General features: G+C 35.6%; 1 protein-coding gene across 1 annotated transcript in view; it reads left to right on the top strand.

The window, feature by feature from the left end:
• Positions 1-16,614, top strand: part of LOC150087903 (hemicentin-1-like) — a 1,496,027-nt gene that overhangs the window by 783,104 nt on the left and 696,309 nt on the right. The window contains exon 41 of the mRNA XM_090369959.1: positions 5,076-5,189. Coding sequence (XP_090226085.1) covers positions 5,076-5,189 — 114 coding nt within the window. The remainder of the gene's footprint in view (positions 1-5,075; positions 5,190-16,614) is intronic.

Raw genomic sequence — 16,614 nt, 5'->3', positions numbered from 1 at the left:
AACCCGATATTACGAAATTCATTACATTAATTATAATTTTGTTGCATTACTAACAAAATTTTTGTGATTTGTAATAATTAAAATTTGATATAAACAAATAGTATATTTTATATTACATATCCATTGATTTATTTTTGAATGTGTAGATATAGGTAGGTATAAAATTTTGCATAAATATGATCAAATATAGTATTCAATAATTAGGAATTTTTTCCAGCCCACCAGATATTCCAAAAATTCATATGCGATTCGCTTCTCTAAAGGTTTGGGGACCCCTGATATAGAATAATACTCAAAATTTATGTGAGTTATTCAAATAACTCACATAAATCTCTCTACCTCTGGCTTAAAATCTCTCTACCTCATTCTGTCAAATTCATCTGTTGTCTCTACTGTTCTCCGAACTCCACTAATCAATTGGAGCTCTTCGACTTCCTCTCTTTGCAACTTGACTTTCTCCAGTCCAACTTTCCTAACAGGAAGGTAATTTTCCTTGGTGATTTTAATGTTCACTACTTCAATTGGCTTCCGTTTTCTAGTCACACAAACCCAGCTGGACGAGACGATGAGGCTTTTACAATTACTAATGATCTTGCACAGATTGTTCATTTACCTACAAGAATACTGACAATCCTAACCATACAGCCAACACACTTGATCTGTTTCTCAGAAACAACCCTAAGTACACAGTCAAAGTGAGTGGTCCTTTAGGCACTTCAGATCACAACTTGGTGATTTTGTCTTCACCGATGGAGCATTTATCTCATGGCTATTCCCAACCTTGTGTTGTTTGACATTACAAGAATGCAAAATGGGATGACCCACAAGATTTCTTTTCTTCTTTTCCTTGGTCGGACTACTGTTTCAAAACTTCTGATGTCAACGTTTGCTCAGAATGTGTCAGTGAAATTATTCTTGTAGGAATGAAATCCTTTATCCCACACTCCACTTTAAAATCTCATCCTTTATGTAAACCTTGGTTTTCCAATAAATGTGCTAAGGCCGTTCAGGAGAAGAACATTGCATATCATAATTGGCTTGTTTCCAATTCTTCAGTTTCATTTTCTGCCTACACCAAAGCTTGCAACAATTGTAAAGTAGTTATTAATCAGTCCAAACTAGATTTGGAACAGGCTAAGAGTAGAAAACTTGTTCTTGCCCTAATGGTAGCTGAGCATTCTGTTCTCTTGCCAAAGCTATTGGCTGCAACTTTTTCCCATTTGAGAAACCAGATGGTTCTGTTGTCACATTGGCCAAGGATAAAGCTGACCTGCTAACGTCCCATTTTTCTTCCAACTCATGCATTAGTGATCTTGGTAAAACACCTCCCACCATTCCCAACATGCTCCATTCAGTGCCTCCTGTGGTCTTCCTTGAAAAGGATGTCAGAAGGATTTTGACAAATCTTGATTCTAAGAAAGCTCCAGGTACTGATAGTATTTCTCCACTTGTTCTCAAAACCTGTGCTCCTGAACTTACTCCTGTCCTTGGCTACCTCTTTTCACTTTCTTATTCCAAAGGTGTTTTTCCTTCTGCTTGGAAATTTCCTCATATCCAGCCAGTTCATAAGAAGGATGACAAATTCCTCAAATCCAATTATCATCCCATTGCAATTACTTCTACTCTTTCTAAAGTAATGGAGAAATCAATTAACTGGCAACTCTTAAACTACCGAGAAACCTTCCTTCTGATCAACGATCACCAATATGGATTCCATCAGTGTCAATCCACTGGTCATATTCTGGTTTATGTTACCCATTTATGGACAAATTCAATGGAAAAGTTCGGTAAAATGCAAACAGTTTCTCTTGACATCTCAAAGGCTTTCGATCATGTTTGGCATAAAGGTCTTCTAAACAAGCTTCCATCTTATGGTTTGCCAACTGTTTTTTGTAATTGGTTATCCAGTTTTCTCTCTGATTGCTCACTGAGGATAATGGTAGATGGTTCTCTGTCTTCCGACTTCTCCACTAATACTGCTGTCCCCCAAGGTTCATTTCTTTCCCCCACTCTTTTCCTCTTGTATATTAATGACCTTCTTCCATTGACTGGGAATCCTATCCATAGTTTTCTGATGATAGTACATTACATTCCACATTCCATTTTGAGAAACCTTGCCCTGCTCAATCAGCTTTAACTTCTCGAAAATCTGCTACCAATTCCTTAAATGCGGATCTTCAGGTAATTCTCCAGCGGGGCAAAGACAACTTAGTTGATTTCAATCCTTCTAAAACTCAGTCTTGTCTTATATCTTGCAAAAAGGATTCTTCTGCTTATCTTTGGTGACACTCCGATTTCTAGGAAAAATGATATATCACCTTTGGGGATTACCCTGACTTCTAATTTCTCTTGGCACAAGCACATTACAAAATTGCTTCCTCTGCATCTAAAAAACTTGGTTTTCTCTTTCGCTCTCTCGGCGTTTCTTTTCTTCCAAACAGCTGTTCACTCTGTACAAATCTCAAATCCGCCCTGCCATGGAATATTGTTCCCACATCTGGAGTGGTGTCCCCAAAACCTCTCTCTCAGGCTTCTTGATTCCATTCAGAAGAGGGCAGTTAGGTTAATTAATGATTCATCTCTAACAGAGTCTCTCCACTCGCTGTCTCATAGATGCACTGTTTCTGCTGCATGCCTCTTCTACAGATATTTCCATGGGCACTGTTCTTCTGAATTGGCTTCTATAATTCCTGCTCTCCCTTTCAAAACAGTCCAAACATGTGCAGCTGCCAGCCAACATCCATTTTCTGTCCAACTTCAAACTCACAGAACCAACTTTTCATCTTCCTCGTTTATTCATTCAACTTCCATTTTCTGGAACAACTTTCCTTTATATGTCTTTCCTGAAAATTACAGTCTACAGAAGTTCAAGTCTAATGTCAACAAATATCTTCTCACATTCTCTCAACCTCCAACCCAAGCACAGTACTGAGTACTATAGGTTCTAACACCTCTTGTGTTTGGGGTTTTCATAAAATAAAAAAAAATAAAAATAAATAATGAAATGAACAGTTTTAGTCAACCACTGGTGATCAATTTGTTTTGATTTATTTCTGAAAAAGTGGTCTGTAGCTTCCATTTCTTCAGCATTTTTTAAACTAGAAAATAAAATTAAAAATTTTTTAAACAAAGTTTCCTAGAAAGGAAAATTTATATTTTCTAAAATAGAAAGTCATAACTGTTTTTTCCTTCTGATATTCATAATAAAAATATAAAAATGTAATGCATTTAGGATACAAATGATTGACATAATTCAAAATGTGATATGTGTAGTTTGGAAACAAGGCAAAAATTATAAACTAGTCAAGGTATATAGTTAAAATGCTTATTCAGACTTTAAAAAAGAAAGGGGACCCAAAGCACAAATAAAATTCAATCAGTATATCAAAAATGACAATAATTTTAAATGCATTACTGATAAAAGAAACTTCTTGTTATGTGATTTTAATGTTATTGTCAGTACACATTATGATAGCCATTAGTAAATTACTTGGAGATAGTAAGAAATTCCTGTTGCATATTGCGTATTTTTAGCAGTGCTTATTGATAAGAAGTTCCTTGCAGCTTAGAAGGCTCTTCTGGAGATACTATACATTTTAACCATGTATTTTGTTAACTTGAAAAAACAAATAGATATTCATTCGTCTTACCAATTTAGCACTGAACTATTTGTTATAATATAATACTTGGATATATTCAACTGGAAATTAACATAATGGTGCATTTTAATAATATTTGTCTATGTCTTTATTTTATTAGTATATTTAGTTTAAGAAAATATCACTCCTCTGCATTATGTTTTTCTGTTGTGACTGTCTGGGACACTTTTGATCCTCCAATTACAGGACAATTCTTGATTTAGGCACTTTAGAATGACTATGTTTATCCACAAGTCTACTTAATGTAGCTGATATAATTTTTAATCAAATAACACCATCATAGAATAATAGGTGAATCTGTTATTTATTAAAAATTAAAAGGCACTGCTTTGAGCAGTTTTGTATTCTTGATCACTTTTCTGAAAACACACAGCCTGAATTAACATTGACATATGAATAAATTGAAACAAGCAGTGTTTCAATTAAAAATGCAACTTTTGTTATGTTTATAATAAATCCCTTATTAGTAGGCTGCATTGGCCAGTGCATCAATTTGGAAGTTTTTCTACAAGCACCATTTAGCTGATCTTTTAGTTCAATACATTCATTCACCACTTAGCACAAAATTGTGAGGCTACCTGTTGTATGAAGAGTGGCCTAAATTAGTCCAAAACTGGTCACAACAGTTCCCTTGAGGTTTAACAAATTCAACTAATGGGTGATGTTATTGGATTAAAAACAATATTATTTACTTTAATTTGACTAGATAAATGTAGTCTTTTTTTAAAGAGCCCAAGCTTTATCACTGACAGTCATGATATAAAAATGTAATGCTATTTCAATACCTGCATTGATATAGTACCCCACCTCTTTGCTAAATTTCTATATTGGGTCAACACACAGCCTGTTAATCAGGGTTTTATTAAACACATCATGAAATTATGTTTTCAATTGGAAGTTTTTCTTCCAAATACCTGTTGACTGCTCATTTAGATTTAATACATTTAGTCACTGCTTGATACAAAGCTACTAATTTACCAAGGGTTCCTTCCATACACATATAAATATGGTTTTTGCCTTGCAATGCTGTCACTGTTGGCTTCACTGAAGCACTTTTGTTACTAATATACCAATAAGGTAGTGCTACAATGTACAGGATACCCTGTTTACCTGGCCAAATTCTGCAGTTGCAAATATGGCAGAAACAAAGTATTATGTGGGAGTTGTTTGAGCTGATAAAATTTTAAATCATTTTAAAGATTTTTCAAGTGTCTCTGGGACAAATAGCAAAATAAACTAATTTATATATATCATCTTTCTTTCTCATATATTTATGGTCAAATATGTGATATGACTGAATTCTGAACAACATTTTGTAACAAATATTTGTCTCAAAATTATTGACAGCACTTATAGTATGACAGTATCATAATATCTTTCTCTGATTAACAATTTCTGTCTCTCCATCTGTTACAGGAGGAATGAAATTGAGAATTATCACAGTAGACCAATCTGATGCTGGAAAATATGAATGTATTGTGTTCAACGATGCTGGATCTGATGAAGCAGAATTCATTGTAAATGTCTTAGGTATTGTTTCACATCATATTATCATTAGGTATTTATTTTTAAATATGTTATTATATAACCATTTAAGTATAATCTATTTCACTAAGTAATAAGCAATGTAAATAATGAATATTAGTTTACAAAACTCTATTAACTCCATTGCAATGGCCAGTAAAATGGTATTTGAAATTAATACTTGTATACCAACCAGTTTTCTTTTTTATCTTTTGTGTATCTCTGTATATAACTTTTTTTTAAAAAGAAGAAAGCAAGAGTAAAAGAAATGAATGATTTCATTTTGTTTTGAATCTGGTTTCCTTGTGTTAAAAATTGATGAACAGCAAAATGATAAAAGTTTATTCTTCAATATTTTAATAAAACATTGAAGAACAAAACATTCTGTAAAATAAGGCATTCATAAAACCACTAGTTGCTCTCTCTCTCTCTAATAGTTTTTACTAATAATTAATAATACCACTGAATACCCAAACATTAATGGTTGTTAATAAAATTTTTATAAAAGTTATAAATAATATTGGTTAATTTTATGTTTCATATAAAAATATGCATTCACTGTCAGTGAAATACAAATTCAAACCAAATAAGTTGGGCATCCTTATGCCTGGATAACAGACATAAGGATATATCATGGTGTGGTTTGTAATATCGTCTGTAGTGATATGATGAACTACTACAAAGTATGGCCAAAATATTATTGTGATACTTCAGGTAGTGATAGTCTTGGAAGCCTTTTCAACTTCGTCCCATAAATGTTTAAAGGGGCAAATGTGTGACACGATAGTTATTGTGCAAGAAAGGAGAGCAGAGGCCTCCAAATGCACTTTGCCCATTTTTGGTTACGGGCAGGATGCACTGCCACATTGAAAAATGGTATTAGCATCGAAGAATAACAGGAACATTAACTGGTGCACTGTAATCAGGTGTTATTGCACACCCATTAGGTTCCTTAGGGATTCCTAAACTTCCCCTTATCTTACCACTGCTACTGGCTTATGTTGTGTTCATCATGCTGATGGGATCTATTGTTTCATGTATTTTCCATGTGCCTCAGGCTCTAGTGTCTGGTGCAAAAAATACTGTGTTTGGGTGGACTAGCAATGATGTTTCTGGCACTACAATAGTTGCTATTTCCTTGAATTTGAAGAGAAAAAAGGTTCTGAGAAGAGGAATGTCTAGTTTTATAAACACCCATATATCTTGATTGTTTTTATGGGATTAGGCAGTGGTATTGTTGTATTCCATAGGGAATTCTTCCCCTGTCAGAACACATACTTCATTCTAGTGGCATGAAGTATGTGTTCTCCATATCCTCTATTCCCACCTTCCATTTTCCTGTGACTTTACTTTATATCTTCTGTTTTCAAATATATCATTTAATGTGATTGTTGCATCACATCAGATCGCATCATACGTAATTTAAGCTGAAGCAGTATCACTCAAATCCCAGGACTTCCAGCAATTTCTATGTTTTTATTATTTTTAGTAGCATTTCAAGAAGTTGTAGAATTTTGAGTTTTATGTTTTTCTGTATTAAAATGTTAATAGTTGTTATTATATATAAGTGGTTTGAACTTATTAAATTTTAGATAGCTAATTTCTTCGTGTCATTTATGCCTTTTATATAAGAAGTTGTAACACCAGATCTATGATTTAGCTCAGATAAACAATATGGGTTTTGCATAGAATAAAAAATAACATCTTAGCTCACAGTACCCACAGGCAGAGGAGAAAGTGATTCTTTTGCTTCTTCTACTAGAATGAGCAGGCCTGGAGGCAGGAGTGGATTAAGGTCGGTTGAGGCCCCGGGCACAGAAGGAAATATTAGGCCCTTATAAAAAAGAGAGAGACATGGAAAATAAAAATACATGTTAACCATTTTTTTAAATAAATAAAAAATATTATGTACTATTAATGTTTTATTTCCAATAAAATTTGAATATAATATATGTATAATATAATTAATAATAGCATAATAATAATCACAAAGTTTTGAACTAATATGTTCAACTAATTTGTTGGGGTTTTGCGTGGGCCCTTCAGAAGTCGGGGCCCAGGGCGCGTGCCCGTTGCGCCTGCCGTTAAATCCGCCTCTGCTTGGAGAACAGAGTGCAGGGGATTTCAGGGACTGCTAGGAGTCATCGTGGAACAAATAAATACATAGGCTTTGTTAGGGCAACTAATAGTAAGAACAGATGCATGTATATTTGCATGTACACCAATGCTAGGAGTATTGTAAATAAATTTCATGAACTTGAAGTGCTGGTAAAGACATCAAAGGTGGATATTGTTGGGATATCAGAGATGTGTGGTGTCACGCAGATATAAGCAGTGCAGAATTGGAATTTGGGGTACAATGTGTACAGAAAGGATAGACAGGATAATAAGGGAGGAGGGATTATGCTGTTAGTTAAGAAACACATAAAATCTAAGTAATAGTAGTAGTAGTGGCAAATGATGCAAGAAAATAAGCTTATACAGAAATCAGCACTTCCTGTTTCATCAGTCCATCCCCCATTTCTAATAGTTTTTCTTGTTCTTCCCTAAATTTATTCAAACTACCCACCTCTACAGCTTCAGATAGGAGTTTGTTTCAACAATCAACCACCTTCTGACTGAAGGCAAATTTCTGCACACTATCCTGTAACCATCCTTTCTCAGTTTTAATTTATGCCCCCCATTTGCATGTAGTCTGAGCAACAGGAAGGATTCCATCAGCATTGAGCTTACTCAATTCATTCAAGGCCTTAAACACCTCAATTAGATCTCCTTGCAGGTGCCTAGTCTCCAGATGATTTGGTTTGAAAACTGACATCTTTCCTAAGAGCAGTCTTTTGCTCCCCTCATTAGTCTTGTTGCTTTTCTCTGCATCCATTCCAGCAGATCCACATCCTTCTTAAAATAAAACTTTCGCACTTGTATGCAGTACTAAAGATGTGGGTAAACAATTATCTATACAATGGGATAATCACCTTATCACTGTTAGCAAAATTCCTATACATCATTTACAAAACCTCATGACCTGTCCAGGCAGTCTGTCTTTAGTGCTCAGAGAACTTCATATATATGACTGCACAGTTACCGCTAGTCTTTTTCATTCTCCACTACCTGAGTGTGCTACTGCACAGCTGTAATTTTAATCTGAGATTACTGGTCCTCATATGAAGTACCTTGCATTGGTCAATATTAAACTTCTGTTGTCACTTTTCAGGCCATCTGCCTAATTTGTTTAAATCTTGTTGCATTAGCATACCTAGATACTACTGCAACAAGATAAATATAGAAAACAACAATGGGCATAGCATTGAACTTTGGGGGGACTCCATTAATAACATTAGTCCAAGAAGAGCAGTGCCCATTGATAACTACTCCTTCTCCCACTCAACCATCCATTTATCCATAGCAGTAATTGCTCTTTATGCCACACTGCACCAATTTGTATAGTAGTCTTTTATGTGCAAGAGTATCAAAAGCTTTCCTGAAATTCAAGTATATGATATCAGAATTATTATCTGCATGTTCCTTTGTTACTGTATCATAGTATCCAATCAGATTGGTCATCTGACCAATATTAAGATGGCCCTTAACAATTCTCTGCTATGACTGAGGTATAACTGAATGCTTGTCTAGATGGTCCTGTGTTACTTCTTTAACCAGTGACTCCATTATTTTCCCTGGAACAGAAGTGAAGCTAACAGGTCTGTAATTACTCATGTTACCCTTTGTTCTCCCTTTTTGAATTGGAGATGCATTTGCATATCTGCAGTCCACAGGAATCTCCCCTGAATCTGAAGATGCTCTCATAATTATGGCTAAGGGTTTGCTTACCTGCTTTGCTGTTTCCCTATATATATAAGTGGATAGACCCCATCCATTCCTGGTGCTTTTTTATGTTAAGCTTTATCAATTTCTCTTCCACTTACCTCTCCATTATCACATAATCATTTAGCTCCATGTTGGATTTTGATAAACATCTAGAATCCACTTCCCTAATGAATTCCTCATGTTGAATGTAGATACAAAATACCTAGTCAGTTCATCAGCAATCTGAGTAGGATCATCAACAGTTAGCATTTAAAGCATTAAGGAAGTGCATCCAGTTGACATAGATAGACAGAGCAATGTTGAGTCAGTTTGGTGTGATATTAGTACTGGGGAAGAAGCAAGAATGAGAGTAGGGGTATGTTATAGGCCTAATGACTCTAATGAGTATAACTAACAATTGTACATTCATTGTACTCACTATAATAGCAGATTTTAATAATGGGAGATTTTAACTTCCCAGATATTGACTGGAACTTGTGGGTTTGTCACTTGCACGCTTGCAAGACTTTTGTGGATTTATTGGATGATTGTTTTCTGAAGCAGCATGTTCAAGAGGCAACTCTTGATCTTCCCAGATCAAGACAGAGTAGTTATCAATGGGCACTGCTCTTCTTGGATTACTGAGATTATTTTACCTGGAAAAGAAGTTAAACAAATAGGTCTCTAATTACTCATGCCACCCTTTGAACTGCCTTTGTGAATTGGGTATACATTGCACATCTCCAGTCCATGGGAACTTCCCCTGAGTACAAGGATGCTCTCATAATTATGGCTAAGAGTTTGCTTACTTCGTTTGCCACCTCCTTTAATATAACTGGATAGATTCCATTCACCCCAGGTACCTTTCTTATGCTTAGCTTCAACAATTTCTTCCCCAGTTTGCTCTCAGTTATTACAAAATCATTAAACATCCTGTTAGAGTTTAATAAGCTTCTGTCCTCCACATCCCTACAGAATTTCTCATGTGTGAATGTAGATGCAAAATACTCATTCAGTTTGTCAGCTATCTGAGCAGGATCGTCAGCAGTCGACCCATCAGTATCAAGTGAACCAATCTGATTCATCCTCTTCCTTCTAGAGTTTATATAAGTAAAAAAGTTCTTGCTGTTTTTCTTAGCATCCTTTGCCAAAGATTTCTCATAATCTGCCTTTGCTTGCCTAACCTCCTTTGTGACTTGATTACAGACTAGCTTATATCTACCATAGTCTTCTGTGTGGTCTGATAATTTATATGCATTCTATGCATTTTTGTTCACTGCCACGAGTCACATTATCTGACTTCCATTTAGACCTAAACCTTGAACAGTATTTTTTAATCAGTATGAAAAGCCTAGTGTCTTCCACGATTAATTCCTTGTATACTTCCCATTTAGAATTTGCTGTTGTTAACTTCATCAGTTGGTCCCACTGTAAAAAATTTAAAAACTGTCTGAAACTTTTCTTCACAGAAGAAAAAACCCTTCCCTTTACCCCTGATGGTAGTAATATCTTTAAGTAAATCCCACATCAGTACATTGTCATCACTGCTACCCAGTGGTTCCTTTATCTGCAAATTCTTAATGCACGAATAATCACATCTGATACTGGGATCAAGAGTTTGGTGTTGGTCCCACTGTTGTTTTGTATATTTATCAGTGATATTGATGAAGGTATATCACTCTTAATATCCAACTTTTCAGATGACACTAAGGTTGGCAGGGTTGTTAATGACAGTAATAGCAGTGTGCTTCTGCAACAAGATCTAGAAAAGTTGGGCAGATGGGCTGAGAAGTGGAAACTGAAGTTTAACATTGAAAAATGCAAAGTACTACATATGGGTACAAGTAACCCCAGAGAAATGTACCAACTGTGTAGTACTACACTTAGGGTGGTAGAAAATTAAAAAGACTCAAAGTAATTGCACAGTGAGATATGAAGTTTTCCGAGCAGTGCAGACAGGCTGCCAAAGCAAGTCATGGGGTGTTGTCAATGATATACAGGAATTTTGCTAGTAGGAAAAAGGATGTGATTGTGCCTTTGTATAAGGCAATGGTCAGGCCACGCCTTGGGTACTGCATACAGGTCTGGAGGCCTTTTTTTTTAATGAAGGATGTAGAATTGCTTGAGCGAGTACAGAGAAGGGCTACAAGATTGGTAAGGGGAAAGAAGAGGGTTCTCTTCCCAAGAAAGGCTTAAGTTCTGCAAATTGCAGCGTCTGTAGACTATGCACCTGCGAAGTGATCTGATTGAGAGTGCGAGGCCTTAAATGGGTTGAGTAGGCCCAATTCTGTTGGTAATTCTTCTTCATTCTCAGATTACGAATCATTAATTTAAGTTGAGGAAAGAAAGTTGTCGAATAGATATGCAGAAATTTCCCTTCAGCCAGTGGGTAATTGATTGCTGGAACAAACTTCCATCTGTTGTTGTGGAAGTTGATAGCTTAAATAAATTCAAGAAGGAATTGAGCCAACTTTAAGAGGGAATTAATGTGTGAAATTGTTTTTTTTTTTTTTGGCTGATGCTAAGCTTGCTTTCTTGCATAGTAGTAGTACGTAAATCTACTACTGCTATTTTGTAACCACATTTGATTGGTTTTGCACTTATTATTTATACTAATTGCATAAATTATCCATAACTCTTAATATTTTTAGTCCAGTGGTTAATCTTCCAATTGGTTAGTCTCTTGATGCCATGCTTAATCATTTGTTTATTTTTTTGATCCCATACTTAATCTCTTGGTTATTCTCTTGATTTCATGAAATCTAATTTGAATTTTATGAATTTACTTATTTTTAATTATTTTTATGAATAAAAAAAATGTGCTTTTTTTATTTTGTAAAATATCAAAAGTTTTTGACTTTTGATATTTGTTATAATATAGTTGGTGGTGTCAGAAATCTGATATGAGTATTTTCTGTAATGTAAAGATGGATGGGGTGGCCAACAATAACATCATCCAAGAAATGTTCCTCCAAAGGCCCTAGACAAATTATTTGGTTGATTGGAAAATTTAAATTATGATTCAGTATTCCTGAATGCTTTTGATTGTGGGAAATCGCAGGATAACTTATTATTTTCATAGAGGCAAACTGAAGATGGTATAAGTTGAAAAAGGTCTAATAAATGGGTAATATTTTAATCTAGTCAATAGTGATTCCAGAAATGTAGGCTAGATGGGTAGCTTTACTACCCATGGAGCTTATCAATGATGAATTTCACCAGCAGGGACAGGGAAGTGATTTTACCTTTGTATAAAGCATTGGCTAGGTCACACCTGGAGTATTATATACAGACTTGGTGATTGCATTGTATATTTTTAGGACTGGAAAGTATAATCATAACTTTAATAGATTGGATTTTTGCTTCAGGATATTTAATTCATCAGGAAATTTGCTTTCAGCTAATTTCCAAAAAGCCTAAAGAGTTTATATCTTAATATAATGTAGTGTTACAGTTTATGATGGGCCATTCATTTTATTTTGGGGCACTGTGTGGATTTGATCTTGCAGTATTGCCGAGCATTTGGCTGCATATTTTTGAGGCTCTTCATTGCAGGTTAGTTTTTGAAATAATTTTGAGGTTTCTTTTTTTATTTTAATATATAGTTTGAATTCCTGTAGTCATGTAGGTTAGTTTATTTTTGTATTTAGATATGTATTTGGAAAGGTGCAGCTTAATATTCAGATAGCCTTTACTATCGATATTTTGGTGGGAACTTCATAACTTTCTTTGGGTAGCTTAAATTTAATTTCAATAGTGGTTAAAAGTTTTGTCAGCAGTATAATTACTGAAATACTCTTTTCTTTTCCATAATATTCTTTTGTGTTTTCTTTCTTTATTTAAATTCTACTGTATATTACATTAGTAAGCTTAAATTAGTAAGCTTAATATTATTCAGTTAGCCTTTGTTATTGATATTTTGGTGACGATTTTGTAGTTTAAATTTGACTTCTTTAGTGATTTAAGTTTTGTCAACAGTTTAATTTCTGCAATATTTTGTTAACGTAAATTCTGTAATATATTGTAAATTTAAATTTCATAATCTTTGTAAAACTCAAATTTTACAAAATTTATGGTTGCTACAAGATCCACTTACCATACAAAGTCCATGGACATCGGGGTTGAAACGGAAATGCCTGCAGGTATTTCTGGTATGAGTTGCTACTTTGTTGTTTATATAGCTTGTGGCATGTATTCTAAGGCTGGTCTAGTAGACAGACCTAGCTCATCTCGTGATTCCTTACTTTGCAACTGATGTAAGGAGTGTACTGGTCTAAAATTACATCTTGGTGAGTTTCGAGAAGAATTTGAGTCACTGAAGAAACAAGTGCTTGCCCTAGAAACAAATGTAACTGTAAGCTTATCAGTGGCTCAAGTATCTCCTGACCTGCCAAGTGATGCACCGCGCTCCCATATTTGGATCCCAGAAAAGAATAGTCAAGTGCAGGTCGAAGGTGATCTAGTTTTATTGGGAGACTCTATTCTCAGGGAAATGGATAACATTTTTTGTAATAAAGATAGATGGTCCAGAACCAGAGTGATTGCCAGGAGCAACAAATGGTGTCACTAACAGATTGGCAAATTTTAAGGGAGGTAAAGAGAGAATTATTATTCATGTGTGGATTAATGATATTAATCCACACATGATTGTACGTACACAACCTGACCATCTGTTGGATAAATATAGGACTATGCTGAAAAAATTCCACAAGTTAGGTCAGAAAGTGTCTGCAATTCTGCCGAGACATGACAGAAGGGATTATATACTGAAAGCCTTGTTAATTAACTCGAGACATGAGGGTATCTGCAAGATTCTAGGGGGAAAATTTTTATCAGCATGGCCCACATTTGTAGATAGAAGGAACCAGTATCATTGACGATACCTTAAGGTTTCAGGAAAAGTGCTAGTCGGGGGGGGGAGAAGGGTAATTTCGATTCACATTTATCTGATGATATGAGTCAAGGTAATGGTTGCACTCACCTCATGAATTCTTAATTGTTACCACAACAGCTGATGTTGATAAGATTTTCTGAGGGTAGCATTGTTTTAAATCAGGGGGATGATAAAGCTTGGGATATAAACCTAAATAACTTAAAGGGGTGTGTCAGAGTAGTAAACTATAGAAGATTACTTAGTCTCAATGTGTCTATAGTAGAATCAGGAGTATTGTCAATAAAATGGTCGAATTTGGAACTCCTGCTTAGAACTAATGCGGATATAATAGGATTAACAGAAATGTAATGCATCAGAATGTAATGTTAACAGAAATTAATGTTAACATCAAAATGTAATGTTAACAGAAATTAATGTTAACATCAAAATATAATGTTAACAGAAATGAAACTCATCATTACCAGAAATTGGTAATGATGAGTTTCACTATTATGTGTATATTGTATTTAGGACAAATAGGGAAGATAGAAGGGGTGGAGAAGTCATGCTTCTTATCAAAAGCAGCCTGAGCATGAAAAAAAGTTTTTATTGAGTCTGAAGTTATGTCTATACACAGAATCTGCGTGGTGCCAGTTAGCATTAGCATTAGTATACGATGCAAGAAATAACGCTTATGCAGCATCAGACAAAAAAATAAAAAAAAACCTCCCATTTCACCCCTCCATTCGTTCCAAATGCCTGTCCAGCTCAGCCTTAAATTTATTTAGGCTATCAGCTTCCACAACAAAAGATGGAAGTCTTTTCCACCAATCAACTACCTGCTGGCTAAAGGCATATTTCCCCACATCTATTCTACAATTATCTTTCTTCAATTTGAAACTGTTCCCTCTCAGGTTCTTACTCTGAGCAAGAGAAAGAATCCCATCAGCTTTCAGCTTGCTCAACCCGTTCAAGGCCTTATACACCTCAATCAGATCACCTCGCCTGTGTCTACTCTCCAGGTGCTGCAAGTTGCAGAACTCAAGCCTTTCTTGGTAAGAGCACCCCTTTGTTCCCCTCACCAATCTTGTTGCCCTTCTTTGTACTCGTTCCAGCAACTCTACATCCTTCCTAAAATGAGGCCTCCAGATCTCTACGCAGTACTCTAGGTGTGACCTGTCCATTTCCTTGTATAACGGTATAATCACCTGCTAGTAAAATTCATATATATCATTGACAAGACTCCATGACCTGTCGTGGCAGTCATCTGCACTGCTAGCAAACTTCATATTTGACTGCACAATTACCCCCAGGTCTTTTTCACTTTCCACTTTCCTGAGTGTAATACCACACGGTTGGTACGTTTCTCTTCGGTTATTGCTTTGCATTTGTTAGTACTTTGCATTTGTGAATGGTAAACTTCAGTTGTCATTTCTGAGCCCATTTTCCAAACTTGTCTAGATCCAGCTGAAGTAACATACTGTATTTACTGTCATTAATAACCCTGCCAACCTTTGTATCATCTGCAAACTTGGACATTAAACCTGATATACCTTCATCTATATCATTGATATATATACAAAACAACAATGGGCCAAAAACTGAACCCCGGGGAACTCCGCTAATAACAATTATCCACAAAGAGCAGTGTCCATTGATTACCACTCTCTGTTGTCTTCCACTCAACCATCCCTTTATCCAATGTAGCAACTTACCCTTAATGCCATACCTCTCCAATTTGTACAGCAGTCTTCCATGTGCATCAGTATCAGTATCAAAAGCTTTCCTGAAATCCAAGTATATGATATCAAAATTATTTTGGCATTCAGTTCCTTTGTGACCACTTCATAGTATCCCATAAAATTGGTCAGACAAGAGGTGGTAGATGACCCTCATCAACCAGTGAAAGACCACCACTTATTGGAGGCTTGAAGTGGTGGAATCCATGTTTAGTCTCCAGAGCTAAGTTCAGGTCAACCCTTCCCCAACACTTCCATCATGCAGTATGACTGATGACTTTTGAGGTTATGATGAACATCACGATGAGATCCAATCTTCATTACATTTCAAGGGTACAGCTCTAAAACAGTATTTGCAGGCCAGCTGCTAGTTAGTACACCGGGCCGAACCTATTGGTAACTCTTTAGAAGGCTTCCGGATCAGCTAGTGTATAATCTTGCTACCTCTACTCTGCCAGATAGTGACTAGAGGGAGTCCAAATAGTGTGTATGCGGGGGGGGGGGGGACATTGTTGAGGCCACGTTATGTCAAGGATCTGGGTATATTCTTATCATGTGTACGTCAAATCCAAAAATTTCATTACTTCATACAGCATGTCCATCCAACCCCCACACTTTTTCTTACTATTGAATACACCATGACTTGTCAAACTGATAGAGTAAGCTTATCTGCGAAAAGATCTAAATCTCCCAAACACTTCCTAGTTCATTTCACAAATATACGTGGTCTCAATTCTAATCTCAACAATGCCCATTTCCACTTGCAATCTGCCAAACCCCATCTACTTTATCTGAGAGAATCTCAGTTTTCAGTTGATTCAACCACTGCTCATCTTATTTGCCCAAATTATTCGCTGTATGATTCTTTTTGCCTCAAAGGTGGTACTTGTGCATATATCCATTCCGATATTCCCTGTCAGAGACTAATAATATGGAATCTCCTCTTTTCGATCTTCTCTGGCTTAAAATCTCTCTACCTCATTGTGTTAAATTCATCTGTTGTCTCTACTGT

This window comes from Mastigoproctus giganteus, chromosome 3, assembly GCF_048544385.1.
Source record: "Mastigoproctus giganteus isolate SK-2022 chromosome 3, ASM4854438v1, whole genome shotgun sequence".
Classification (NCBI taxonomy): Eukaryota; Metazoa; Arthropoda; class Arachnida; order Uropygi; family Thelyphonidae; genus Mastigoproctus; species Mastigoproctus giganteus.
Note: the sequence above shows the minus strand (reverse complement) of the source record. Positions and strands in the feature narration are given on the sequence as shown.